The sequence below is a fragment of the Marmota monax genome, unplaced genomic scaffold (genome assembly GCF_021218885.2).
Source record: "Marmota monax isolate L192 unplaced genomic scaffold, Marmota_monax_Labrador192_F-V1.1 WCK01_AAM20220418_F8-fsc00031, whole genome shotgun sequence".
Taxonomy (NCBI): Eukaryota; Metazoa; Chordata; class Mammalia; order Rodentia; family Sciuridae; genus Marmota; species Marmota monax.
In genome coordinates, this window is record NW_026695197.1 from 18495992 (window position 1) to 18522000 (window position 26009).

Here is a 26009-nt window from a genome sequence, read left to right on the forward strand (position 1 = left end):
CTGATGGGGAGCAGTGGATTATGATGTGGGGGCTCCTGCAGCCCTCTGGGAAAGACGCTTTTTTTTTTTGGATTACACAATTTTATTGCCCCATACTATGAAAAGGCTATTTATTCATTTATATTATAATTTAAATTTAGTTTAGCTAATACATAAGAACATACATGTTAATGGGGTACCATGTGATATTTCAATGCATTTGCATGTTGCGTAGTGTTTGAATCAGGCTAAACATCCCTCGATCACTCTTTCCTCTCTCCACCTGCCCCCATCCCTGCGCAGATCTGGACTTTTCTCGGACCCGCCTGGGGCGGTTGGATGGCTGCCCCCTTCCATAGGTGGGAGGCCTGTACGTGTACCACGCTTCCCTCCAGGGACTTTCACGCTGGGAAATGAGGGGTGGAGAGAGAAATGTACACTCAAGGGAAAAATTGCTCAGGAGGGGTAGGGGAGGTCCTGAGGAGGACCCTCTCCCCAGAAAACTGTGTGTATTCAAGCTGGCCTGGTCACCTGAAGCCTGCCTTCTGCAGGGGGCTTCCCATGAAGGACCCCTGCTCCAGCAGCAGAATTGCAGGTTTTCATACAGGCGAGTGGGAAGGTCTTGGTTGCTCAGAGGGGCCTTCCAGGCCACCGTCAAAGCCGTTGTGTACAGGATGCCAAGTGTAGGCCCCAAAGCCCCTGACACCTCTCCCCCGCCCCTTTGTCTCTTCTCCCTTCCTTTCCATAGATGGGGTCAGCAAACTCCTCCTCTAAAAAGCCAGGTAGTAAAGATTTTAGGCTTTGCCCTTTTTTTTTTTATTTGTTCTAATTAGTTATATGTGACAGCAGAATGCATTTCGATTCATTGTACACAAATGGAGCCCAACTTGTCATTTCTCTGGTTGTATGCGATGTGGAGTGGGGACATGGGAAGGATAGAGGGTAGGCGTTGCCTTTTAAATAATCAGAGTCAAGTGTAACCACATCCCTGTGCCGTGTGTCGCAGCGGGCAGCAGTGTGAAGCCAGACATGAGAGTGGTTTCTATCCAGGTGGCTCAAGCCGCCCTCAGAGCGCAGAAGCAGCCTAGACAGTATGTAAATGAAGGAGGGTGACTCTGTTCTCACAAGACCTTATTTATGGACACTGAAATGTGAATTTTATATCATTTGAGTGTGTTACAATATATTCTTCTTTTGTTCCTCACCCTTCTCAACTCTTTAAAAAAAATGTAAAAATTGTTCTTAGCTCCGGGGCTATAGAAAGCAAGCCATGGGCAGATTGCACAGTGCCCTGGAGTATACACCAACCCCCATCAAGATCTGTGGTTCTTAACTGGGAAATTCCCCTCCAGATGATTCTGAGGCACAGTCAAGTCTGAGAATCACTGTCATAGGGAGAATTTGCAGGTACCTCTCCTTCCGGGAGAGGACCGAGTACCCTGATCTAGTCTGACCTCCACTCCTCCCTGCCCCCATTTTACAGATTACAAAACCAAGGCCCAGAGGTGACATCGCTCTGTCACATGAATCCAGGCAGAGACTCTGATGCAAATCTGGGTAGTTTTCTATCTCTAGCCGCCTTCAGAGTGTGGTCTTGCCAGCTCACACTGCCTGGGGCCCTAGCCAAGACACAGGAAGTATGTATATGTCCCCAGGAGCCCCAAACGGCAGGGCTCCAGTGACTCACTTCCCACGAGTGGAGCTGGTGCCCGCTGAGCCATCCTCAGACTGTCCGTCAGCTCCTCCAGACCTGCCCACCCTGTGCTATGGACTCCCACCCAGCAGAGCTGAAGTGAGAGGGGAGCACAAAGCCCCTCCAAGAGAAGGAAAAGTGGAAAGAATGAGAGCAGGGACCTGGGACCCACAGTACTGCACTAATGGTACCAGCTGCTGGGCAAGCTCCTACCCCCCTCCCGCCCCTGCCTCTCGGTACCAGGCATTGAACCCAGAGGCACTTAACCACTGAGCCACATTTCCAGCCAGTTTTATTTTTTATTTTGAGACAGGGTCTCACTGTGTTGCTTCAGCCTCACTGAACTGCTGAGGCTGGCTTTGAACTTGGAATCATCATGCCTCAGCCTCCAGAGTCCCTGGGATCACAGGCATGCATCACCAGGGCCCCATTTTCCATCAATCAAATGGAACTATTTACCTGTACCTAGTGCAAATGCTCTACCACTGAGCTACATCCCCAGCCCCATTCTTTATATTTTATTTAGAGACAGAGTCTCACTGAGTTGCTTAGCACCTCATTGTTGCTGAGGCTGGCTTTGAACTCGTGATGCTCCTGTCTCAGCCTGCTGAGCCTCTGGGATTACAGGCGTGCCCCACCTTACCTGACTTCCCCAGCCCTTTATTTAAGTTTGCTTTTGAGGCAGGGTCTTGCTAAATTGCCAAAGCTGGCCTTGAATTTAGGATCCTTGTGCCTCAGGCTCCTGAATAGCTGGGATTACAGGAGATCGCCAAAGTGTCCAGCTATGGTGGAAATTTTTATCTTATCTTTATTGGCCACCTTGGACTTATGCCTTAACCACAGAGCTACCCAGCCACACAGCCTGAGCAGCTACATAAAAAGGAACATGATCCTCTGGTGACATGTGAGACCATGGCTGTGTTGATGAACTGATGGAAGCAGTCCCCCATCAATTTCCAGTGACAATTTAGGTTGGGGTACATAAGGTTCATGTACCTGGGGCCTTTGGGTGGCCACCAGGGTCTAAGAACACACTGAAACTGATTGCAGACTTCTGTGAACCTGTGTAGATGTGTGTTTTTCTGGGAGAGGTGCCAAAGTTTCATTAGATCTTCAAAGGGGTCCATGCTCCCACAAAAGGCAAACCCAGGGCTAGGGGTGTCAGTGGTAGGGTGCCTGCTTAGCATGCATGAGGCCCAAAGGAGTGAAAGAGTAGGAAATTTTGACAGTACTTCCTGAATTTAAGAATCAGCTTCCTGACCCCAAGGTGCCTGAGGCACATTGGAGATCATCTCATTCAGATCTGGGCTTCTGTTCTCAGCCCAAAGGACTGTGAGGAGCATTCCTGCCCCACCCCCTGATTCCCAGAATCCCATGATGCTCCATCAGGGAAACAGCAAAGTCGAGCAGCCAGGAAGAGGCGAGGCTCTCAGAGCTGCCTCCAGGTGAGCAAAGACTCGGGAAGGAACCACCCAAAGCACCAGTGTGTTTGCTTCAGATTTCAGGCCAGCGGTGCAGTTTTAGAGTGGACAAAACCAGGTTCTGGTGTAAACGAAATGGCATTGTCTCTAGAAAAAGCTGGCAAAAGGAAGGGACCCAAGAAGACTCTGGGGTCCAACTAAGGTTCCATTTCTCACCCCAGGAGCTGGGAAGCGACGGCCTTCCTTTTGTGAAAATTCATCCAAATACTTAGACTGTGGACGCCTTTTTTTTTTTTTTTTTTTTTTGCACATCACACTTCAAGAAAAAGTTTTCTCAAAAATGTTCAACTGAGACAAGTAGAAAGACAATATAAAATCACCCCCCCCCCGGGACTTTTCTATATAATTTTGCAACAAAGTTAACACATAGTTTGAAGAAAGGGTCATTTATATATAAACACAATTATAGAGGAAGATTTTAAAATAATCCTAAAGCCAGATTTAAGTATCTTTCTTCTTAACCCACACTGCTATCTAAATCTACTGACACGACTTTGACTTGCTTTAATTATCTTACGGCCTACAAACTATCCCTCGGCTTCACGGCTTCAGTGGACAGGCCTTGGTCTGGCCTATTTTGAGTAGTCCATCCGCCAGGGTGGTGGCTCTGCTCAGCCACCCCCAATCCAGTGCTGCCTGTCCTCTGCCCTCTCTCCTTCCCAAGGGCTTCCCTCTGATGAGTTTCTCTTTTCTCTCCCACATTGTTGCCAAAGTCTCAGTCCTTGTCCCAGATGCCAATCTAATAATGAGGACATGGTTTTGAGAAACAGGAAAAAGAAGGTTCATTGTTTTGCTAGCAAAGGAGAAAGACACAGGACTCCTGTCCCACAGGCTGGGATTCTGCCCATCAGCTGGAACAGGGGGCTTTTAAAGAGGTGACTCAAGGGCGACATTCCTCGTGTCCTGAGCTGTAATTCATTTGTTAATTTGGGAGATGGGCATTTCTGAGATCTGCTGGTGCCATCCCCAGACCGGATGACATTTTCCTGTGGTGGGTATGTACTGGGGACAGATGACTCTGCCTAGGATGGGGAAGAAAGGTAATCCTGTTTCCACGGAGATTAGGGAGGGGGAGAGATCAGGGAGGAGCAGAGAGAGGGGAAGAGAAAGAATCATGGCCATTTTAAAAATAAGTTGAGGTGGCCGAGCAGCAAGGGCTGTATTCAAAGTGTCCCACTGTTACATCATCATACATGTCCCTCTCTCTGGTGATTTGTTCTCATAGCCTATCGTGGAGGAGAAACCTTCCCTTAACCCCACATTCCCCTCCAGAAGCTACCTCCCTTCCATCTTCCTTTAAAGACAGGATTTTCAAAACAACAGTCTCCTCACCCACTGTCTCCCTAGATGCCTTCTGCCCCGCCGTACCAACCAAGGGACCTTGACAGGTCCCTGTCAAGACTGACATACGAGTTGAGCATCCCATATCTGAAAATCCAAAATCCATAGTACTCCAAAATCCAAAACTTTTTAAGTGCCTACGTGACATTACGAATGGAAAATTCCATACTGTGAAACTTTTCCCCATGCACAGAATTACTAAAAATGTTGTATGAGGTTACCTTCAGCCTACAAGTATAAGGTGTACATGAAACATAAATGAATTTCGTGTTTAGACTTGGGACCCATCCCCAGGATATATCTCATTATGAATATGTAAATACTCCAAAATCCAAAAAAGCAGCTGAAATCCAAAACACTTCTGGTCCCAGAATTTGGGATAAAAAATACTCCTCCCGTGTTAAGAACTCTGCAGGCCTCTGCAGGCCTCACCTCCACTGTCATAGTTCAAAAGCAGCTAAAGGTAGAATGTAAATGAATGACAAGGAGTGACTATTACAACAAAAAAAATTATATATTAATTTCATACAATTTTTATGTCACCAAATGTTATCCTTCTTTTCCATTTTTTTTAACCGTTCAAAAATATAAGAGTCATTTTTAGCTCCCTAGACCATGTGCCCATACAAAAACTAGCCCACAGTGGAACTTGGGGCTTGGGCTGTCGCTTACTGACCCCTAATGTAGAGTGGGGTTCCCAGCTGAGGGCATTTGGCAATGTCTGAAGGCATTTTACAGGTATCCAGTGGGAGGAGGTCAGGGGTGCTGTTGGTATCCTCTCGTGCACAGGAATTATGTTCTTTGTGATTGACAAAATGTCACTCACACTGAGGGTGAGCAACTCTGGTCTAAATGACCTCATGGGGTCTCAAGGCCTTCAATGCCATCTTGTGCTAAGGACCCTTGCTTCTCCCTAGTTTAAGCAAACTGCATAAAGTTTGTTTTTCCTTTTTCCATCTTTTGCCTATTTCTTCCAGCCAGCTGGGGTCCAGGCAGGGTCCCTGGGCCAGACTGGTGACATTCCCACTGCCTGGAATGCCCTCCCTCCCCTTCTCCACAACCCACTCTCACTGCTCTACAAAGGTCTCTTCTCCGGGAAGCCTTCCCTGAGCCTCCTCTCCCCACACAAGTGAAAAGAGTCCTGCCTGTCACGACAGCACCCTCGACCCGTGTCACACGCAGCCCACTTAGTAACCAGAGCTCGCTGTGTGCCAGACACCGTTCTGAACTCATCTCGGAGGTTATCTGGCTTCATCTTGCAGCAACCCTCCTAGAAAGGTGATATTACCTTGCCCACATTGCAGATGAGGAAACTGAGACCCAGAGAAGTGACCCCTTTGTTGCACAATGTGACAAGTGGCTGACTGAGTCAGGGTTAGAATGGGGCAGATCTCCTTTTACCACCTTGGTTCCAAGCACTGATCTGCTGAGGCAGCATTCACCTTCACTGCTGGACTGATTGACCTGTAAGGACAGATCCAAGCCTCTTTTTTGAATGAATGAATGAGAAATGAACAACTGAATGAATGAAAAGCTGCTACTGTCCTTACGTGTGTTGAACCAGGACCTGCTAGACTCCAAGCCTCCTTGTTGTTGGGGACTGCATCCCAGGGAACAGAGGTCCTTCTGGGTTGCCTCGCACCCAGCCAGCGTATGCCCTTTCAAACCCAATCTTCAGCCCTTTTTTGAGAGAGACAGCTGGATTGGGCACGATGGGGCACATCTGTAATCCCTGCGACTGGGGAGTCTGAGGCAGGAGGATCCTGAGATCAAAGCTGGCCTCGGCAATTTAGCAAGGCCCTAAGCAACTTAGAGAGACTCTGTCTCAAAAAATATAAAGGGCTGGAGATGTGGCTCTGTGGTCAATCCCCGGTCCCCCCACCCCCCCCCCAAAAAAAAAAAGAAGAAGAAGAAGAAAAGAAAAGAAAGCCAGCTGGATACGAGGTCCTGTGTGAGCAGCTTGAAGCAAAATCTAGACAAGAGCTAGAGCTAGGTGGAACCAGAGAGTCCCCCTAGGGCTAGCAAGCCTTGTGCCATGGGCGTGAGGGAGGAGCCTGGGGTAAGCTTCAAAGAGGAGAGGGAGGACAAGGGAAGAAGAGGAGTGGGGGAGGGGAGGAGGAGGAGAGGGGAGGGGAGTAGGAGGGGGGAGGGGAGGAGGAGGGTCTTGCAGTTGGTCTCAAAGGACCTGGAAGAAGGAGCCAGGGTGGGAAAGGGAGGCTGAGGAGGACAGAGGACAGGACAGTTCCACGGACCTGTGAACCGATGAACTTGGCCGCCCAGGAGGTGTGGAAGAGGAGGGAGCCGAGTGCGGGGCCAGGGGGGAGTGGGCCCTGGAGCAGGAATGCCAGGCTCAGCACTTGATCTCCTTGCAGCCGGTGAGCTGAACACAGAAAGAATGCATGGGGAATACAGAATACTGACTCACATTCTCATTCACCCAAAAGATCATCTCAATTTAGAAAGTGTTGCCCCATTATTAAGATTTATATTCTGTTAACGGTAAGGCTCTAAAACCAAACAAACTTCCGGGTGCCAATTAAAGACCCTTATCTCCAGGTCTCTTAGACTTGGCAGAGCCCTTACCAAATCCCTCCTGACACCCCCAAGCAGCCCCAGGCCCTTTGCTCAGCCCAGGCCTGTCTGCCCCTCTGTTGGGTGGCTGCCACTCCGAGCACAATGCTTATTATGCCTGTAGCCTATTATTCTGGGAACATCAACAGAGCTTACTTGTCCGGGGCCCAGCTGTCCCTGCCCAGTTGGTCCTTGGTTACTGCCTTTTGCGCTAACCCACCACTGAACCAGCTGAGCTCCTTCACCCAAGGGACAGAGCTCTGGCCAGCTTCTGCACTGTGGCCTCACGCTCCAGCCCTGGAAGATGGCGCCTTTGTCTGGGAACCAATCTACTGCGGGCATTTATTCTTTTTCCTTTTGTCTTTTGTACCAGGAATTGAATCCAGGGGTGCTTAAGCCTGAGCCACATCTCCAGCCCTTTTGATTTAGAGACATGTCTCACTGAGTTGCTTAGGACCTCTCTAATTTGCTGAGGCTGGCTTTGAACTTGCCATCCTCCTGCCTCAGCCTCCCCAGCCGCTGGGATTACACACGTGTGTCACTGGGCCCAGCAGGCGTTTGTTCTTGAATACAGCTTGTCAGTTCTGCCCGGGGAAGAGGACACAGCTTAAGCCAGGGTGTCTTCAGAATTCCACACTTGGTGGCAACAGAATGGGCCAGTATTTTACTTCTCCAACTCCTTGAGGCCCCTTGCTGGTCACTTCTGGCCTCCCGACTTACACTCCCAGTGGAGTCTGAGATTGGTCTCTGCGTCCTGCATCCTGGTGTTTATGGAGGGTACCACAAAGAAATTCTAAGGAGCTTCTGCCCACGCTCAGGGAGAGGAGGGTTGGCACAGCCTGCAGACCCTCTTAGACCTCCTTCTGTGAGCAGGGTGGGGTGAGGGGCTCTCTTCGCTGCAGCCTCCTTGGGGTTACTTCTGGCTGCAGAGTGTCACCCCTCTGTCCACACTCGCTTCCCCGCCATCTTTTTTCTCAGGAAATCAATCCATTCGGCTTTATGAAAGGAACCTCTTGCACCCCCAGGAGTGCCCTGACTTTCCTGACTTGGATGGATTGACACAAGGGAGGACCCATGGAGCATGTGAAAGGAGGCCTGGGGCAGTACCCTCCAGGCCTGGGGACTTGGTGGCTGGACAGCAATGCAGTGGCCTCCAGGAAGCTCACCCAGAGCAGGAGAGGTCAGTTTGCAAGTGCAGCCTGGCCTTGTGAGCTAGCTGGCCGGCTGGCTCCTGGCACTCGGCTAGACCTGTTAGGAAATCAGAGAGACGCTCTGTCCCTCTAGCAGGCGCCACTCCTCGCTTGCCACTGCCCGCTCCTTTCGGGTGCTGACTCTGGAGCCAGGCTGGCGGCCGGGTGCCCCTGCCACAGGCCCCGTGCCCGCCCGGGAAGCCTGCACTCTCGCTTGGCTAGTGTCCTCAGCCCAGTCCGCTGATAAGGCCAGCTGGCTATCAGTGGCCATCTCGGGCGGGCAGGAGGGCAGGGGACGCTCAGGGAAGGATTCCAGACTGTTTCCTTCTTGCGTTGAGCTCCAACGCCCTTATCTCCTTTCCTGCCAGGCGGGGGCTCCTCGCTGCTCACACAAAAGAAAACCCGGCCCAAGACCCAAACCCCTACCCACCTGAAGGTGGAAGGCCTGCCTCTGATTGCATTCACTCCACCTGGCCACTGAGCTATTAGTTTAGTACCTGACCCTGCAGAGGGGCCGGGGTGGGGAGGAGAGGATGTCCAGGGAGTAGGGCTGCCCTCGTGGCTGTTTTTGAAGCTCCTGGACCTGTCAGTCAACGAGATGCTTCTTAAAGAAGAAACTACCAGGGACTGGGCAGAGGCCAACTGCAGGCCCTTGGGGTGGGCTGGAGGCCAGCAGAGGTTACTATGGGATGGTGTGGAACAAAGGAGACTGCATGGCACAGCCCCTGCCCTGGGTGTCCTGCAGCCTGTGAAGAAGGCAGGAAGCCACTTTGTAGCATACAGGAATATGGGGACAATTGTGAGAGTATGGAAATATAGAACATGGGACAAGTGGGTCTCCAAGAGGTCAACTGATGGCCCCATTCATGAGGCTCTTCACCGTTGGCTCTGAAGGCAGAAGCCCGGCCTTCCACTTCCCCAGGCTTGCCTCTGTCCCTCAGAAGGGCACTGTAACCCATGACGTCCAGACCCGCGGCTGGTGATGCCTCCTGGAGGCAGGGGCCTGGCCCTGTTGACCTCTCAAGGTCCTGTTCCAGCCCAGCAGTCACTGACTCTACAGGCAAGTTGCTATGGGAACTATAACCTTGAATTTCCTGGCTCTGGGGCTGTGAAAATCACAACCTGAACCTTCCGTTGATGTGGGTTTTTCGATTAATTTCCTGTTTGATTGTTTACTTTAGAGAGCGGAAAATGCCTTCGCAGGCCGCTAGTTCCCTCTGCTGAGAGACTTGTTCACCCTCCCCTCAAAGCCAGCAAGGTCAAGTCCAGGCCTCAAGTGGGTGGAGATGGGGGGGCGGGAGCCCCTGCAGGGAGCAGGCCCAGCTGGGAGCAGAGGGCAGCACAGGCCTCCCCTGCCCTGTCCTGGTCTTCTCCTCCCTGGCCACGGTCCCCGCCTGACTGGATATCCCTGAATTCCCACTCAGGCCCTATGAGGGGAGCCTGCCCACCGGCCCAGCGCCCAGGCCTGGCCCCCAGACCCTGCCCCGCCCCCAGGGAGCTGTGTACGTCCAGACAGACACAAACTGCAGTCTTTCCTTCAGAAGTAGCAAGAGGAGCATGGTGTCCTGGAAGCCCCCGGCTGGGCTGCCTGCAGGAGGTGGGAGAGTCGCTGCTCTTCCGTCTCTCCTTCAACAGGGCCAGCAGATAGCACTGGACACTATGCCCAGTGCCGTGACTCCATCCTGGTCCTGCTCTATTCCTGGGAGCCAGGTGAGGAGAAGTCAGGTGTGGCCTGTGGCTTAGGTGTCCTGGTCTCCTGAAGGGACAGCCACCCCTCACCAGGGGCAGGGGCTCTTGGCAGCCTTCAGAGACATCCTGCTCAACCCTCAGAGGAGGAATGCAGGAGCCCGGGAAGGGAAGTGAAGAGGAAGTGGATAGTGGGCTGTCACTGGCTGGTCCCCGGGGTCTTGAGAGCGCTCTCAGCCTTCCAGAAGCCTCCCCTTGTCCAGGGGGCCAGGGCAGGCTTGAGGACTGGGTGACAGGTAAAAGCTGGACCTTCCTAGGAGGACCAGATGTGCACTCACCCCGCCTCCCTGCCTCTCTGCTCAGCCTCATGCTGTGACTCCCTGGGAGGCAGAATAAGCCACTTTGGTTCTGAAGCCAGACCAGAGCTGGGTTCAGACTGTGTCTTCTCCTGGGGAAGTAAGTTTGCTCCGAGCCTCAGTTCTGGCCGCTCTACCAGGAAGACGGTTCTGTGGTCTCTAGCTCAGAGGGTCCGGTGTAGGATAAAATGGGTTTTTAAATATACACAAAGCCCTAGAGCAAGCACCAAAAGGGGAAAACCAGATGAAAACGAGGAGCCCGAAGGTGGTGGGAAGGGGACAGCCCAGAGCTGCCTCAGGTGTCTAGTGTCCACCTGAGAGGGGATGTGGGGAGGTTGGGGCAGTGAGCACACAAGCCACAGTGGGCTGTCAGAGCTTCTAGAAGGCACTAGAGGAGAGGCTGAGGTGTTGAGTGCAGACACAGCTGACTTCCCTGCGTTTCACGCCCAACCCCCAGGTGCTAGGAATTGAGGGCCGCAGGGCCTGTGAACAGAATTCCCCTCCCATCTGGGACTCTGACCCAGAGCGCAGCCCCCAAAGGAGCCACTGGAGCGGTGGGCCCTGCCTCTGGCTCCAGTGTCTGCAGAAGGAGTCAGCGTGTGCTCTGAGGCCCAGATTACGTTTCACTCCCTCGGGCCAGCTGTGGGATGAAGTATTCCCCCATGTGACATTTACTGCCGCCACTTTGTACAGGGCAGTTTGCAAGCTCTGCAGGAAGGAGGCTAATTATTCCCCCTGGGGCGCCTGGTCCGCAGTTAGGGTGCCTGCCCGCCTGCTCGCCTTAGTAGGAGGCTGGCAGCCAGGCCGCAGGGCACAGGCCCGGACCACAGTCCAGGTCAGGATCCTGCCTTTCCCTGGCATCTGAGCCCAGCCACTGTACCAGGACTCCTGTTAGACGAGTGGGAACGTGACAGGTGGAGGGTCTCTGTGGTGCAGGCGGGCTCAGAGCAAGGATGACCACAAGTGAACTTGAGACGAGACACAGTCTGAACCCAGGTCTGGTCTGGCTTCAAAGTCAAGTGAACATGGGCAACCTGATCTTTTCCTGGAGCACCTATGTCCACAGTCCCCCGGCCCTCTCCTGCCTCAGAGGGGCGACGTCCCTGCTCTTATCTCAGGTTGATCCGTGCCCTTGGTCCTGCCCTCTCCTGGCTCTGCCCTTGCTCCTCCACTGAGCATTTAAGCAGGCCTCAGCCTCTCTTGCCTGGATGAGCAGCCCCACTGACCCTGTGGAAGCCTCTCTCTTTCTCTTGGCATCTACCCTGTCCTTCCACGGGCAAGCTAGGGAGGAGGGAGGAGAAAAGAGAGACCAAAAGGAAAAGAAAGCAAAGGTGTTTCTCTCTGCCTGCGCTTCCGACCCCTGCCATGCTCTGAAGTCATCAGGGCAAAGGTTGCCCTCCCTCTTCTCATCACCCAATCCAGGGGACTTTGGTCCTTGTTCATGTCACTTGACCTCACAGAGCGTTTGACGCTGTTGGCCTAGTGCTTCCTGGACCTCTCTTGGCTTCCATGATGTCACTTCCTCCTGCTGGGCTGTGCTTTTGACCTTTCTTCTCCTCCTCCTCTAGGGCTTTCTCCTCTCACCCTTGAGGTGTTTTGCGGTTTTCAGGGTTGCAGCCCCGCCCTCCTCTCTTTTCATCCCATGTGTTCTGCAAGTCAACTCATTCACACCCTTGGCTTCCCTGACCCTGGGCACGGAGGACCTCAGATGGCCACTCTCCCACTGATCATCCCCCCTGATCATCCCCAAGGACCACGATTGCCAGCACTGATCCCATGGCCTTCCCAGTACCTGGATGGCATCCCCATGCATCCAGCTGACCAGCCCCCAGGCCAGCGTGGCCTGGCTGCTGCACTCTGCCTGCTTCCTTGCTCTCACGCCTGCCTTCACCACGTTCCTCCTCTGTGCCTGCCTCGACTCAGGCCACCGGGATTTCACAAGGGGCCTCCAATCCCCATAGCCCTTTCCCAGCTCCACTTTATCCTCCACTCTGTATAAGACAGGATCTTTTTTGTTTGGTTGGTTTTGGGGTTTTCCCTCCATTTTCCCTTGTCTTTCCTTTTTTAAAATTATTGCGTTATGATTATACATATTCGCGGAATTTGTTGTTACGCCTTTGCATGTACAAGAAATGTAATCTGGTCAATTTCATTCTCCAGTACCTCTCTTCCACTGACCTCTATTCTACTGGTTCCCCAAGAAAGGATTTTTTTTTTCTCTTGGTGCTGGAGATCAAACCCAAGTCCTCACGTGTGCAAGGTAAGCACCTTAGCACTGAGTCATATCCCCAGCCCAAGGAAAGGTCTTTTCTAAAGTGCAGTTGTTTATCATATTGCTGTCCAGTTTAAAATCATTCAATGATTCTCCAGCCCCTTGGGATAAAATCAGGTCAGGCCCAATGGCACACATTTGTAATCCCAGCTAGTCAGGAGGCTGGATTGCAAGTTCAAGTTCAAGACCAGTCTGGACAATTTAGTGAGAAACTGTCTCACAATAATAAAAAGGGCTAGGGATATGGCTAGGTGGTAGAACACTTGTCTAGCATGTGTGAGGCCCTGGGTTTAATTCCCAGTACTGGGAAAAGAGAAAAAAAAAACAAAACCCAAACTCATTAGCATAGCATGTAGAGCCATTCAGGATGTGGCCCTTGCCTTCTTTATCATTATATTCTTCCCCTCCCCTCACCCAGGACCATGTATTTTAGGAACCTTGGAGTACTGGTGCACTAAAGCTCTGTGCTTTCTCACATTTTTAGCTTATGCACATATTCCTGGAGGTTCCCCCCCACATTCTATCCCACGCTCCAACCCCATATGCCTAACAAAAGCCTCTGGATTTCCCCCTACAAACTGTAAATTATAAGTCTTATTCTTGTTGTCTCTGTACTCACAACACGTTTAGCACATGGTAGATATTCCATAAATGTTGTTGAAAGGATAGGTATGTGGGTGGAGTGATGGATGGATGGATAGATGGATGGATGGACAGATGGATGAGTAGGTGAGTAGGTGGATGGATGGATGTCCAGACAGATGAGTGAGAGCATAGATGGATAAAAGAATGGCTGTATGGATGGGTAGGTAAATGGTCACCAACACAGACATAGGATAGATAAAATGAATTCAATTTTGTGAAGACCCAGGTGATTATTGTCAATGGAATTAAGAATTATGAGCTCTAACCAGCAAAATAAGGTTTAGCTAATCTGGGAGAAATTAAAATCAGTGTCTAAGGAAGAGGATGCTGACCAAGGACTCTTGAGCTCCTTCTAGCTCTGCTCAGACGCGCTGTCTGTCTGGCTTGTGCAAGAGACTTAACTACTGAGCCTTGGTTTCTCTGTCTATTAAGTAGAGATAATAATGCCTGTGGCCTTTGCTTGTCTCCACAAGAGTGTCATGAGGGTAAACAGGATGGTGCATACAAAGTGTGTTGAGATCTGCAGGGAAGATCTGTCTATAAAGATAGAGATGTAATAGAGGTAATAACACCTTGCATTTGAATCAGGTTTTGCACTTTTCAAAGCTCTTTCACATACATTATCTCCGTTGACTCTCAAAATAATTCTAGGCAAGAATTATCCCCCTTCTCAGGTGAGGACACTGAGGCACAGTGTGAGTAAATGGCGCACCCAGGGTTACTCCTGGTGAGTGACGACGGGCCTTCTGACTCCAAGCCTGCTGCACATTTTCTATGATGACCTTTCTTGGGTAGATCATCTACTTCCCTGCTTCCCTGAACAAAGAACCAGGCATAACTGACCCTATTCTTGAAGGCTCAAGGTCATTACCATGAGCATGAGTTCCTGTGCTGACCTATAGGCTCGACTATAGATGCAGGTTTGGGGCAACAGAGATGCAGGGCAAATGGGCCCTGGCTGCCTGATGGCCCTCCTGAGATATAGGTGTCCCTGCGCAGTCCCTGCCCCAGCGTGCACCAGCTGCATCTCCCCTGTTCTTCCTCCCTCCTCTCTCTCCACTCTTTGTGCCCCTCACTCTGGCTTCCGCCTCCTCCCAGTCTCTGCTCTCCCTTTTTCTCTCTCCTCTGGACTCTGGCTCCTTCTTCTTGCCCGGCCAAGCCCTGGCCCCGCTCTCCACCCAGAGGTCCATCAGAGCACTCTGGTGGGCTTTGTTCTCCAGCACAGTAGCCAACCCCAGGCGCTCTCTCACCTACCGGCTCCTGCCCCTTCTTTCCTTGCCCCAGCCCACCTGTGCCCCCACCAAAGGAGGAGGCTCCTGGGGGCAGGATCCAAGCTGAGCTTCTGATGCAGAGCCTTAGGCAGACCGTGCCTGTTCTACCAGGGCCACAGAAGGTGCGGCTGGTGAGCTGGGTGGTCAGGAAGAGCCGGCCAGCAAGCCTTGGGCTGACCCCCTTCACTGGTAGGGCCGGGAGTGGGGATCTCCAGGGCCCGTCCCTGCCTGTGCAGCAAGGAGCCCATGGGTCCTTCCATCAGCACCCTCTTTCCCTTCTTGTCAGGTGGCCTCCCAAACAGCCAGCCTGGTTCCATCCTGGGCACGCCTTGGGCAGTGTGCCCGTGCCCCGTGGCCCTTCCCTGAGGACTCTGGATGCTCTTTCTCCCTAGTTGATGTGGGGCCTCCCACAGCCCAACGAGATCACCTTGGCTTCTCCCCGAGGGAGGATATGATGGGTGTGCCCACAACAAGTCTCCGGCAGAGACAATAGGACAGGAATGCATTCGCTTCCGAACAAACACTGTGTGGGCTCGCACAATTGCCTTGGATTCTCATCCAAGAAACACACTTCACTGCGCGAGGGCGCGGGAGGCTTGCCTGCCCCAGCCCGCCCCCATCCCTCTCTGTGCCAGATACTCGGATGAGGGGGCTTCCTCCTCCACCCCATGCCTTGGGGCTCCCAGAGTGGGCAGCCCTGGTCCTCCATCAGTGCAGCCCCTCTTCTGAAGGGTGGTGGTACTGGGGATTGAACCCAGGGATGCTTTATGTCTGAGCTACACCAGACATAAGGTCTTTTTAATTTTGTATTTGGAGACAGAGTCTGGTCACTGAGTTGCTTTGAATTGGCAATCCTCCTGCCTTAACCTCTCCAAGTCGCTGGGATTACAAGTGGGTCTTACCACACCGACTATCTTTTTTTTAATAACCATTTTCTTGATGGTGGTAAAGCACAAAGTTGCACCATTTTAACCACTTTCAAATACGTATTTCTATGGTGTTAAGTCCATGGACATGGTCATGCAACCATTTCTACCGTCCATCTCCAGAATTCTCTCATCTTCCCCAAACACCAACGCCCCCGTCCCCTCCCCAACTTCCTGGCAGCCACCAGCGACTTTCTAGTTCTATGAACTTGACTCTTCTGAACCTCATGTAAGTGGAGGCATTCAGCCATTTGTTGTCCCTCTGTGCCTGGCTTCTTTCATTTAGTGTGCTGTCATGAAGTTTCATGCAAGTGGTGGCATGTCAGGTGTCCTTCCCTTTTAAGGCTGAATAACACTCTACCGTGTGGACAGACGGCTTGTTTCTTCATTCATCCATCCGCCCACGCTCCGGAGCTCCACTTTGGGGCTATGATCAATAATGCATCTATGAGCATTAAGATGCCAGTACGATGTCTGTTCAAAAAGCCACTTTCTTCTTTTTCTCCAGTGCTGGGGATGGAACCCAGGCCCTTGTGCACACTAGGCAAGTGCTCTACCCCTGGCCACACCCCAGCCGCAAGAGGCCACTTTTTGAGACCGGTGTTTGAGTTAAAGCAGTCGCCTCCTGAAGATCTCAAGGAGAGCATTCATAAATGAGAGAGCTATTGGTCCCCTCAACACACCAACAGAGGTTCACTTAGGAAAAGAAATGGGACCCAGAACAGGAAGTTTGGACCAGAATGGATGAGAGGAAAGGTCCTGCCCTTGGGATGACGCCCACAAAGGGCAAGTCCAGTAGAGAGTCCTGGGAAGCCACTGATGTGCCAGAAGCTGTTGAACCTGAGGGGCACTGAAAGGGGTCCTGGGGAGGGAGCCCTGTGGCTCTGTGTCAGGCTCCCTGGGTGAGGCAGGTTGGCCTCTTGTTTTACCAAATAGCGGCCAGTGGGACTTCCTGGTGTGCACCCAGGTCAGCAAAGTTCCCTTGGGGTCAGAGGAGGAGGCTGGAGAAGTCACACTCCTATCAGCCCTGGGGTGAGAGTCCACTCTCGAGAGGTGGCACTGAGTGGCCACATCTGCTTTGGAGGGGAAGGCAAGACCTGGTCTGCAGCCACAGGCTCCCTTCACGAAATCTCTGCACTCCAGCATCTGTGGAGTCAAAGGAAAATAGAAAACCCCCAGCACTCCTGACTTGCTTGAGAAAGCCCAGCAGGGCCGAGCACACCGTGTGATTCTTGGCTTCATTCGGACTTTCCCCAACAACCAAGGAAGAGATAAGGGTGGAGCCGAGGACCTGCGCACAGCGCCACTTGAGAGTCGTAGGCAGGCTGTCCCCTGCCCTGGCAGTCAGAGACCCAGAGCCCTGCCAGGGAGGGAGCAGGGCAGCAGCCCCAGAAGCATGCCTGAGGGGACATGATGCAGTCACAAAGAAGAGGGGAAGAGAAGAGAAAGAAGAAGAGGAATATGGAACGCAGAGGAGCCTCTTCAGTCAAGTCAGGAGGAGCAGAAGGCCACAGGCCCTGGGCAGTAGCAGAAGCGAGGAGCCAGACACTGGCTCATCTGGGCAGAACTCTCGGCTGACAGAACCTTGAGGCTGCTTGAGGCTCTCCGTGCAGCACGGACAGAAGCCTGAAGGGCCCATTTCCAGGAGAGACAACCACATTTGTCTCTGTTGACTGCTTGTCCAGCTCTGGCTCTTTGAGGAATTTCCCATCATGCTCCTTCACTTGTTCCTACACCTCAGCATCTGGCAGGCCCCAGGGGAGGTAGGAGACCCCTAAGAGGCTCCTCTCAGGACAGCCCAGGTGCACCTCCACTCACCACGAGAAGCCTCCATCTGTCCCCCAGTCCCCAGGCACATCCTGAGCCCACCTTCCTACCTTCCCACCAGCCCCAGGTTCTCCCCCTCTCCCCCAGCCGCCACCACCCACTCTGGGTCAAGAGTTCCCTCTCCCAGATAACTCACCTTCCCCCCTTTTTTTGTGATTTTTACCATTTTAGGGACTTTTCTCCTTCTAGGCACCAGAGGAAACGTGTAAGGGAAGTCGACCACAGCAGGCAGTTCCAGGGACCCCCAGAGTTCACACTGGGCCACGCCTTCCCTGGGGAGGACGTGGGGCCAGGCCCACCTTTCCCTCCAGCCCCATCCCTGATAGTCGCAGGACCCCCTTCCCACGAGGCCTTGGGACCTGCCCCTGGTGGAGAGGACTAGGTGGATGCTGGCCCAGGTGACTCAGGGAGCACAGCTGAAATGTGAGCCCCACCCCTGACTCCCAGAACCCGCGTCCTGGGCTTCACTCTGACCTCCTGAGTCCTCCAGATAAGGGAGACCCTTCCCGGGTGGCCCCTGAGCTCCCCCCAGGCACTGGCCAATTGGAGCCTCCCTGAAGGATCTGCAGCTCTGGGTCTGGAGACAAGAAATTCCAGAAGCAGACAGCAGTGGGGAGGGCAGGGACAGCTGAGTGCTGTGGCATAGTCCTCTGTGCAGATGTGTCATGGACGTCCAAGTTACCTTCTGCCTTTTGCTCTAACAATAGTGCAGCGAATAGCGTGTGTGTGTGTGGGGGGGTGGATCATATGGCATGTGTGGAGAACATGTGCAAAAGAAATTCCTAGAAGTACTATCACTGGGTCAGAAGAAGTGAACACGTGGGACATTAATAATTGTCACCAAATTGCCAGCTATGAAGCTCTACCAGCTCGTATCTCCACATCCACGGTGTGTTTGGGTGAGGGAGGTGTATGGGGTGACAGTACCCATGTCCCCCTGAGGTTCACCATTCCCAGGACGGTGCCTTGCAGACCCTCTGCTTTACAGGGCTCTTTCCATCCCTCTTACAGCTCTGGCAGCTGAGTGGGTCATCTCCCTGCCTCCCAATGTGTTTGCTAGCAGCTATTTACCACGTGCTTACTGTGCACCATGCACGGTGCCAGGTTCTGGGACAGCAGTGGCCAACAAAGGCCCTGCCCTGGTGGAGCTTCCCTTCTTGTGGAGGGAGCCAGACAAGTGTCCCGGGAGGAAGTGGGGAGGATGCTCTGATGCTGGGGGAAGACCCCGCTGAGCCCTGAAAAGGGAGGGGGAGTGAAGTCTGCGGTTGTGGCGCGTGGCTGAGAATTCCTGGGGATCAGAGTGTGAAGTCCAGAGCTGGAGATGTGGACACGCTACAAATGGAGGCACTCTGGAAATATTACTGTAAGTGGAAGAAGCCAATCACAGAAGACCACACATTGTATGATTTCATTTATGGGAAATATCCAGCATAGGCAAATCCAGAGAGACAGAAAGTAGATTAGGAGTTATCAAGGGTTGGAATGGGGTGGGAATGGGGAATGACTGACTACTAATGGGTACAGATTTCTTTTTGGAATGATTAAAATATTCTGGAATTAAATAGTGGTGGGAGTTGCATAACTCTTGACATCCTAAAACCCACATAATTATTGCTTTTAAGTGATGATTTTTAGCCGGGTGTGGTGGCACACGCCTATAATCCCAGCTGCTTTGGAGGCTGAGGCAGGAGGATCACAAGTTCAAAGCCAGCCCCGGCAATTTAGCAAGGCCCTAAGCAACTCAGCAAGACCCTGTCTCTAAATAAAATATGAAATGGGGCTGGGGATGTGACTCAGTGGTCGAGTGCCCCTGAGTTCGATCCCCAGTACCCCTCCACAAAATGGTGAATCTTGTGTTATATGAATTATACCTAAATTTCAAATGAGAAGGATTGAGAGAAAGAGCCAAACAGGTAGAGGGAACCCTGGCCAGGGGCGTGGCCAGGCTGGGCACTGAGCAGCCTGGCTGTGACCTGGGTTTCTCTGGTAAGTGCCTGCAGCCTTGATTGTGGACATGGGCCGCGTCGGGCCAGTGGAGGAGAGGTTTGATTGCTGGGCGTCCTCTGTGGCCAGGGCCCAGAGCTTCTGACCCAGCAGCTAAGCTTCCTCACACACAGGGGAGTCGCTGATTGAACATCCCTAAGCTAATTTTATTTCCCTGAGAATTTCCACTGCCCAGCTGTTAACTGGATGATCCCAGCACACTGGCTGTCCTCTCTGTGAGGGCTGCTCCTCACGGCATCCTGACCTGCCCTGGGCTCCCTACTACATGGTGACCGCTTCCTCCACCGGCTTGAAGCCCAGCAAAGAAGTCAGTGCTCCCAGTCCCCTTGTCTTTCTGCCTTCTGACTTTCATGAGCACTCACTCCAGCCCAGCCTTGGAGATACTGTCACCAGTGACATCAGGACCGGGTCTGGAATGAGCAGGGCAGGGCAGCCCATGTGTCCCCTGAGTGGTCTCCCCTCTGCTGTCTCCTCTTAGCTCCTGCAGTCTCAGGACGTGAAGGAAGACGCGGTCCTCTGCTGCTCTATGGAGGTAAGCAGTGCGGCCCCACCGCACACCACAGCTGGGGCGGGGCACAGGGTCACTGGTGCATCCACTAGTCCAGGGGAAATGCCTTGCTGAGCAGGGCTGATGGGGGTGACCTGAGTGAGCATGGAATTTCTGCACTCAGGATTGTCACCCTGAGCCACGTGAGTGCTGATGGTGAGAGCAGCCCGCTGCAGGCAGGAGCCTGGTTCTCTAGGGAGGCAGACACCCTGCTCCCATGACCACCTTCCTTGATTCAGGCGTGCCACACTGATGACTTACTTAAGGAACTCCACACAACTCCCTTTGCATTGGTGGCTCGGGGCCGGGGGAGGTGCCTCATGCTTAAATCCCCCATATTGGCTCCGCCACCTGGGGAGTCGCCACTCCATGTGTGGCCACTGCTCACTGAAACACTCCCTCTGGGTTCTTCCTTTGGAGCCTGGCTCTGATCCCATCCCTGGGGTGGATCTTGGCCTTCTGCAAATAGCCCAGAGTCACTCAGAGTGGAGCACGGGGAGGAGGGGGCTTGCAGGGCGAGGACCCAGCCTGGCAGCTCTAATGAGCACACCTCTCAGGAGGCTCTGCCCAGGCTGAAATGCCGCACCCAAGGAGCTCAGGAGACAGAGGTGCCAGGAGCCTAGACCGTCCAGGGGCAGTTCATTTGTTGAGTCCCAGATGGTGCCTGGAGAGACTGGGGAAAGAAGGCGGGTCCTTACCTCAGACGGCTCCCGGGCTGGTTGGGGACAGACACACGCGGTGGGTGGACGAGGTGTGAGCACCGAGCACACACCCTGGACAACCCAGGGAGTCAGTGGCGGGGTGCGGAGGTCAAGGGTGGCTCTGTGACGGAGGCAGAGCCTTGACCATGGAGGCTCAAAGCCGGGTTGGGGCAGCGATGGGGACAGAGATCATAGGCGGCTGCTTTTCAGGATTGTAGGGCTCCCGGGATCCTCCAGCTGGCCGTCCACCCCGGTTCGTATTTCTCTCCCCTTTGCCATAAGTGTAGGCAGAGAGCGGTTCTGGAGCTGGGCGGTGGGAGGCGGCAGGAGAGAAGGGGACAGAGAGCAAGGGGAGGCTACTCGCTCTCGGGTTCCACGTGGACACATGCAGCTAAGAATGACTGAGCTCTTTTCCAAAGAGACACCAAGTGGATCTGAACACACTGCCACCTGATCACTCAAGGGATCAGTTCATGGGGCCACTCGAAGCTGTGGCTCCAGTCAGGGAAGGCTTCCTGTAGGAGGGGAGGTTCTAGGCGGGAAAGAGGTGCTCTGGAAACTGCTCTCAGGCCTGGCAGCAGGCGATTCTCTGGTTCCTCTCGTGCCCGCTGCAGGCAGTATTCAATGTGAGCGCTCCTGTTTGGAGAGCTCCCAGTTCCACCTGGGCCTGCACGTCCCTAAGACTCTCCAGCTATTTCTTGTCCCTACCCCCAGCCCACCTAACCGAGGCCAGGGGGCACGTGGGGTCCCAAACCCTGCCCTAACTGACACTCCTCTGCCCACAGCTGCAGAGTACAGGCCGGCTGCTGGAGGAACAGCTGCCCGAGATGATGACGGAGCTCCTGGCCAGCGCCCGAGACAAGATGCTGTGCCCCTCGGAGTCCATGCTGACGCGGTCACTGCTCCTAGAGGTCATTGAGCTCCATGCCAACAGCTGGAACCCTCTGACGCCCCCCATTACACAGTACTACAACAGAACCATCCAGAAACTGACAGCCTGACAGCCGGGGGGCCTGGCGGGCAGCCCACGGGCAGCTGGGGCCCTGGCGCACAGGGCCAGATGGACAGGCGGGAGGACAGGGGTGGCCCTGGCGGGGGAAAGAAATGGGCAGGAAGGCAGGCAGAGTCGGTGGCCAGTCTAGAGCCAGCAGGGGAAGGGATCAGATCCCTGAGAGGAGCGTCCCCTCCCTCCCAGGTCCCCCGCCCCAACCCGAGCATGCCCGTAGCTCACACCAATAAGGGAAGCATGTGTCTTTTTCCTGGTGGCCCTGGCCCTGGCCCATCCTCTCTCCTGCCCCTCCCACCCCCTGCCACTCCACCCATCCCCCCGCCCAGCTTTTTGGCGGGGTCTGTCCCTGCCGCTGCTCAAGAGCCTCCAGCAGCCTTGCACACCAGGACACTGCGTGGGTCAGAAAGGACCTCAGAAGGCTGAAAAAGTGGGTCGAGTCAGCCTCGCATTGTTCCTGCGTGCTGTCAGCCGCAGTCGCCAACTGGCAGCAGGGACGTGTAGCAGATGTCCGGGAGGACAAAGGCAGGCACCGTCCCCACCAGCCGCCCGTCACTGCGGGCCTTTGTCAGCCTGGCCGAGCTGGGGGCGGCACTTTTCTCTAACCTTCACGCTCCACCCTCCTGACTCGGGTTCCCCCAGCCCCAGCCCCAGGCCGAGGGGGTCGAGGGGGTCTGCCGGCAGCAGGAGGGAGCTGGAGCCCGCAGCTCAGCTTGCACCCTTTTATTTTATTGTGTTTTATTTTTCAAAAGTCAGTTGCTTTGAAGTCTCTCCTCTCAATGAAAAAGCCCTCGATGTGATCACAGTCAGCCCGCGAGGACCCCCTGATTAGCTGCAGATCAAACCCGGCCCCCTCTGGAAGGATTCTAGCCACAAACAGCTTGCCAGTAGCCAATTAGGGTAATTGGAAACTTCTGCCCCGGTGGGGGTCCCCGCTGGAATCCTCTGTTCCTCAGCCCCTGGCCGGCAGCCCCTGTGCTGTCTCTCTCAAAGGGCTGATGCTGTCGCCCCTGGACTGAGTTAGACCCAGTCCTGGCCTGGGGCAGGGGCGGGGGCGGGCTGCCTTGCGGTGAACGTGGCCGGGGAACAGGACTGGCAAACTAAAACCAAAACGCACAGCTTGTCCCAGGCTCATCCTGGGGGGAACAGGGAGCAGGGGGCTGCCTTGCTCTCCAGGACTTGGAAGGGTGGCTCGTGGGCTAGATGGCTGCCCCAGCCTCCGCCCCAGCAAGACCCAGAAGCCCAGCCCTCCAGGGTCTTGGGAAGGGGGGAATTCATCCAGTCAGGACAGGGACAGTCCAGTGACTGTTCTGGAAACAAGGCTGGGGTTTCTTGGAAGTCCCTCCATCCAGAGGAACGGCTTCCATCTTTGATGGCTAGAGAGGAGGACGAGGTCGTCTCTGGGGTATGGAGCCCATATTTTGATAAGGCCCCAGGAGATGCCAGCAGAGCCCAGCAGCATCCGACCTGCTCCTGGGTGGAGGCTGGTCAAGCCCTAGGTCAGACCGGAGGCTCTTTCTGGCCTCCAGGTTCAAATCAGATCGAGTGGGAAGGGAAGGGTGGGGGAGGTTTCTCCTGATTGTTCCTGAGGCTAGGGAGGCGGAGTGGGTGGGTCCAAGAAGTTCCCCAGTTCTCCCTGATTTACCCTCTGCAGTCGGGCTTCCAGCTCCAAGACAGGAGCCTGCGCCAGTCCCCAGAAAGAGCCTGTTGGGAGCAAATTATGGGGGACACAGGTTTTCTCTGCCAAGAGGCTCGTGCTCCCCTGGCCCTGGCCCCGCCCTCTTCCTCCCGCCCCTCCTTCCTGGGATGCTGTTACTGCCCGGTGTCCTTCCCCAGCCCTTAGGCGCAGGGACCTCAGAAGCCCCACCGGAGGCTTGAGGGAAGAGCCAGGCTGATTTGGGATATAGCTCAGCTGGTAGAGTGCTTGCTTCGCCTGCACAGGCTCTGGGTTCAGTCCCCAGCACCACACGCACAAAAAAAAGAAACACAGAAACGTATAAATGATTTGGGGATGCTCAGAGAGGACACCAGGGAAATCATGCTCTCCGGAGCGTGAAGTCTGGCAGCCTCAGCCAGGCAAGCTACTCTCCTGCAGCGGCGGAGAGCCCACGTGTGCTGAGATGGCTTCCCTCAGGTGTGTGGTGTGTGTGTGTGTGTGTGTGTGTGTGTGTGTATCTGCTGAGAATGAAGCAGGGTCCCCGAGAGGCCGGGAGTGGGGGCCTAGGTCCAGTGGAAGCAGGTCCACTCCTCACTGGGCTCCCGGAGGGGCTCTTCATGAAGGAGGCTCCCAGACACTGTGGCGGGGCTGGTGTCCCCTGCGGAGGCAGAGACAGGCAGCATCGCAGGCACCATGGGTCGAATGCGCGTCCCTCTGAACGGCCTGTCGGGGCCTCGCCTCAGAGCCAGCCCCTTCTCGCCCGGGAAGAGCAGTGTGAAGAAGTGAGATATAAATATGTATACATATATAAATATATTTTTAATTACGTGTCGTGTCACGGTGGCTCTAGACAAACCGTTTGCCTAGTTTCTTCCATGGCTTGAAAGCGCTTCCTGGCCAATCCGTAACACTTTCGGCTGTTTTTCTAAATGCAGGTTGCTGCTACTTTTTCAGACATAGAAGGAAAACATTTTTAATTTTTTTTTTTAAAGAAACAACAGCAAAGCCTAAAACGTCAGAGTCTGGGCAGCTTCCCACGGGAGACTACTCAGACAGGGACAGGGGACAGAAGCAGGTGGCCCACAGCGCCCTGCCCCTCCCCAGGCCAGCGGCCCCTCTACTGCAAGAGGAAGGTCACCTCCAGCTGGCCTCTGAGTGTCTGACGGGAGGGAGGACTGGCCACTGCGTTGCCGTGGCCTGTGCTGCTCCCCTATTGCCCGCGGTTCTTGGCGCTCGGAGGAGGCCCGGGTACAGCCATCTGATGTCGGTCCTCGTCTCCGCCCCGCCTGTCAGGATGAGTTAGTCACCGTGTTCCTCTCGGGCGGCCTGCTTGCCACCCTCCTGCTGCCCACGGCCTGGTGGCTTTGCCTGAGCTCTGGGACGGCAACCCCAGGAGGGCTCCCAACCGTCCTCCCTGGGGAAGAACATGCACCCCCAAACCCAGTTTGTCGTCTGTCCTTCCTTAACCAGTCTGTAAACCTTCACAGTTTGGGGATCGTCCTGTCCATCTGTGTAAATGTAAATGTTGACGCAGTCGGTATTTATTCTCGTTTTTATTTTATTTTATTTTCTCTGCGGGGCGGAGGGGGAGGGACTGCACCGAGGCTCCCGCCCCAGGCAGCTGAAGGGGCGGGGCCCAGACAGCCCGGGCTGCCAGCAGGAGCAGCCCCCTGGGGCCACCCCAGACAGTGGCCTGAGGAAGCCCAGTCCCAGGCTGTTATCTGGCATCAGAAGCCGACCAGCGTTCCTTGTCCCACACGCGCTTGGCCTGGCCTTGGTGTGGCGTCCCTCAGCTGCTGGGCACTCTGTTGGGAAATCTCTGACGGGGCCTTTGAAGATGCAGATCAGAGCAAAAACAGCTCTGCTAGGGACACGGGACACTAGCCCAGAAGGCTGGCCACCTCACCTGAGCCAGCTGGGGGCCCCACCACAGGACCTACCTCCCCAGGCGGAGCAGGGCCTGGGGCCTCCGGCCAGAGCTGCAGCGGAAACCTGCCTGCGCCCCGCCCACCTCCATCTGTATGTCCTGCTTTTCAGCTGAACCCAAACTACAAGTGGGTTTAAAAAAATAAATAAACAATACCAAACACCCCAAATGCCCTGAATCTGTGCTCTTTGTAAGTTCAGCAAAGGCAGCCGCTCCCAAAGGTCCAGGCAACAACTAAGAGCAAGGTTGGCTCCAGGGCGGGGGGACGGGTGGCAGCGACTTCTGCCCCAGAGCTGGGCACTGTGCAGAGTGGGAGCGCTCCCTGGAGGTGGGGGCTCCCCCATTCCAGCTCTGACGTGCTGCCGTCTAGCAAACCACTCCTCAAACCTGCCCGGGGAAAGGTCCCTATGGCATTTGGCAACCTGAGACTTGGGCCTTGCAGCTTCCAAGAGTCCAGAACCAGTTGGTCAAATAAGTCCTCATCCAAGGGTCCTAGAAAGATTTCTGATCCCCTGATGACATGTCCCTCAGTTTGCACAGTCTCCCTCTGACAAAGCAGTGGGGACCTGGCCCGTGGTAACAGCTCCCGTGGGTTCTTTCTGGCGGGAACCTGCCAGTCTTACCGCTCCTGTGGTGGTGATTACAGCATCTGCCCCTTGGTCTTCCCTGGCTGAGCCTGGTGAGGCCTTGGTGAGATTGGGTCATTGCCTTGTCTTGAGTCATGCCCTTCCGTGAACTGCATGGGGACAGCCAGAGTACAGGAAAATAATTTCTTTCTTTATTTTTATGTATTTATTTATTTATTATACCAAGGATTGGACCCAGGGCCACTCTATCATCTATTTACTTATTTATTTTGAGATAGGATCTGCTAAGTTGCTGAGGCTGGCCTTGAATTTGCAATCCTCCTGCCTCAGCCTCTCGAGTTG

General features: G+C 54.1%; 1 protein-coding gene across 8 annotated transcripts in view; it reads left to right on the forward strand.

Annotated features, from left to right (window-relative positions):
* Positions 1-25249, forward strand: part of Ctif (cap binding complex dependent translation initiation factor) — a 268365-nt gene extending 243116 nt beyond the window's left edge. For all 8 annotated transcript variants that reach the window (XM_046428328.2, XM_046428327.2, XM_046428333.2 and 5 more), the window contains 2 exons: positions 19721-19774; positions 21276-25249. In XM_046428328.2, the coding sequence (XP_046284284.1) occupies positions 19721-19774; positions 21276-21491 (270 nt within the window). In that variant the 3' untranslated portion in view covers positions 21492-25249. The remainder of the gene's footprint in view (positions 1-19720; positions 19775-21275) is intronic.
* The last annotated feature ends 760 nt before the right edge of the window (positions 25250-26009 follow it).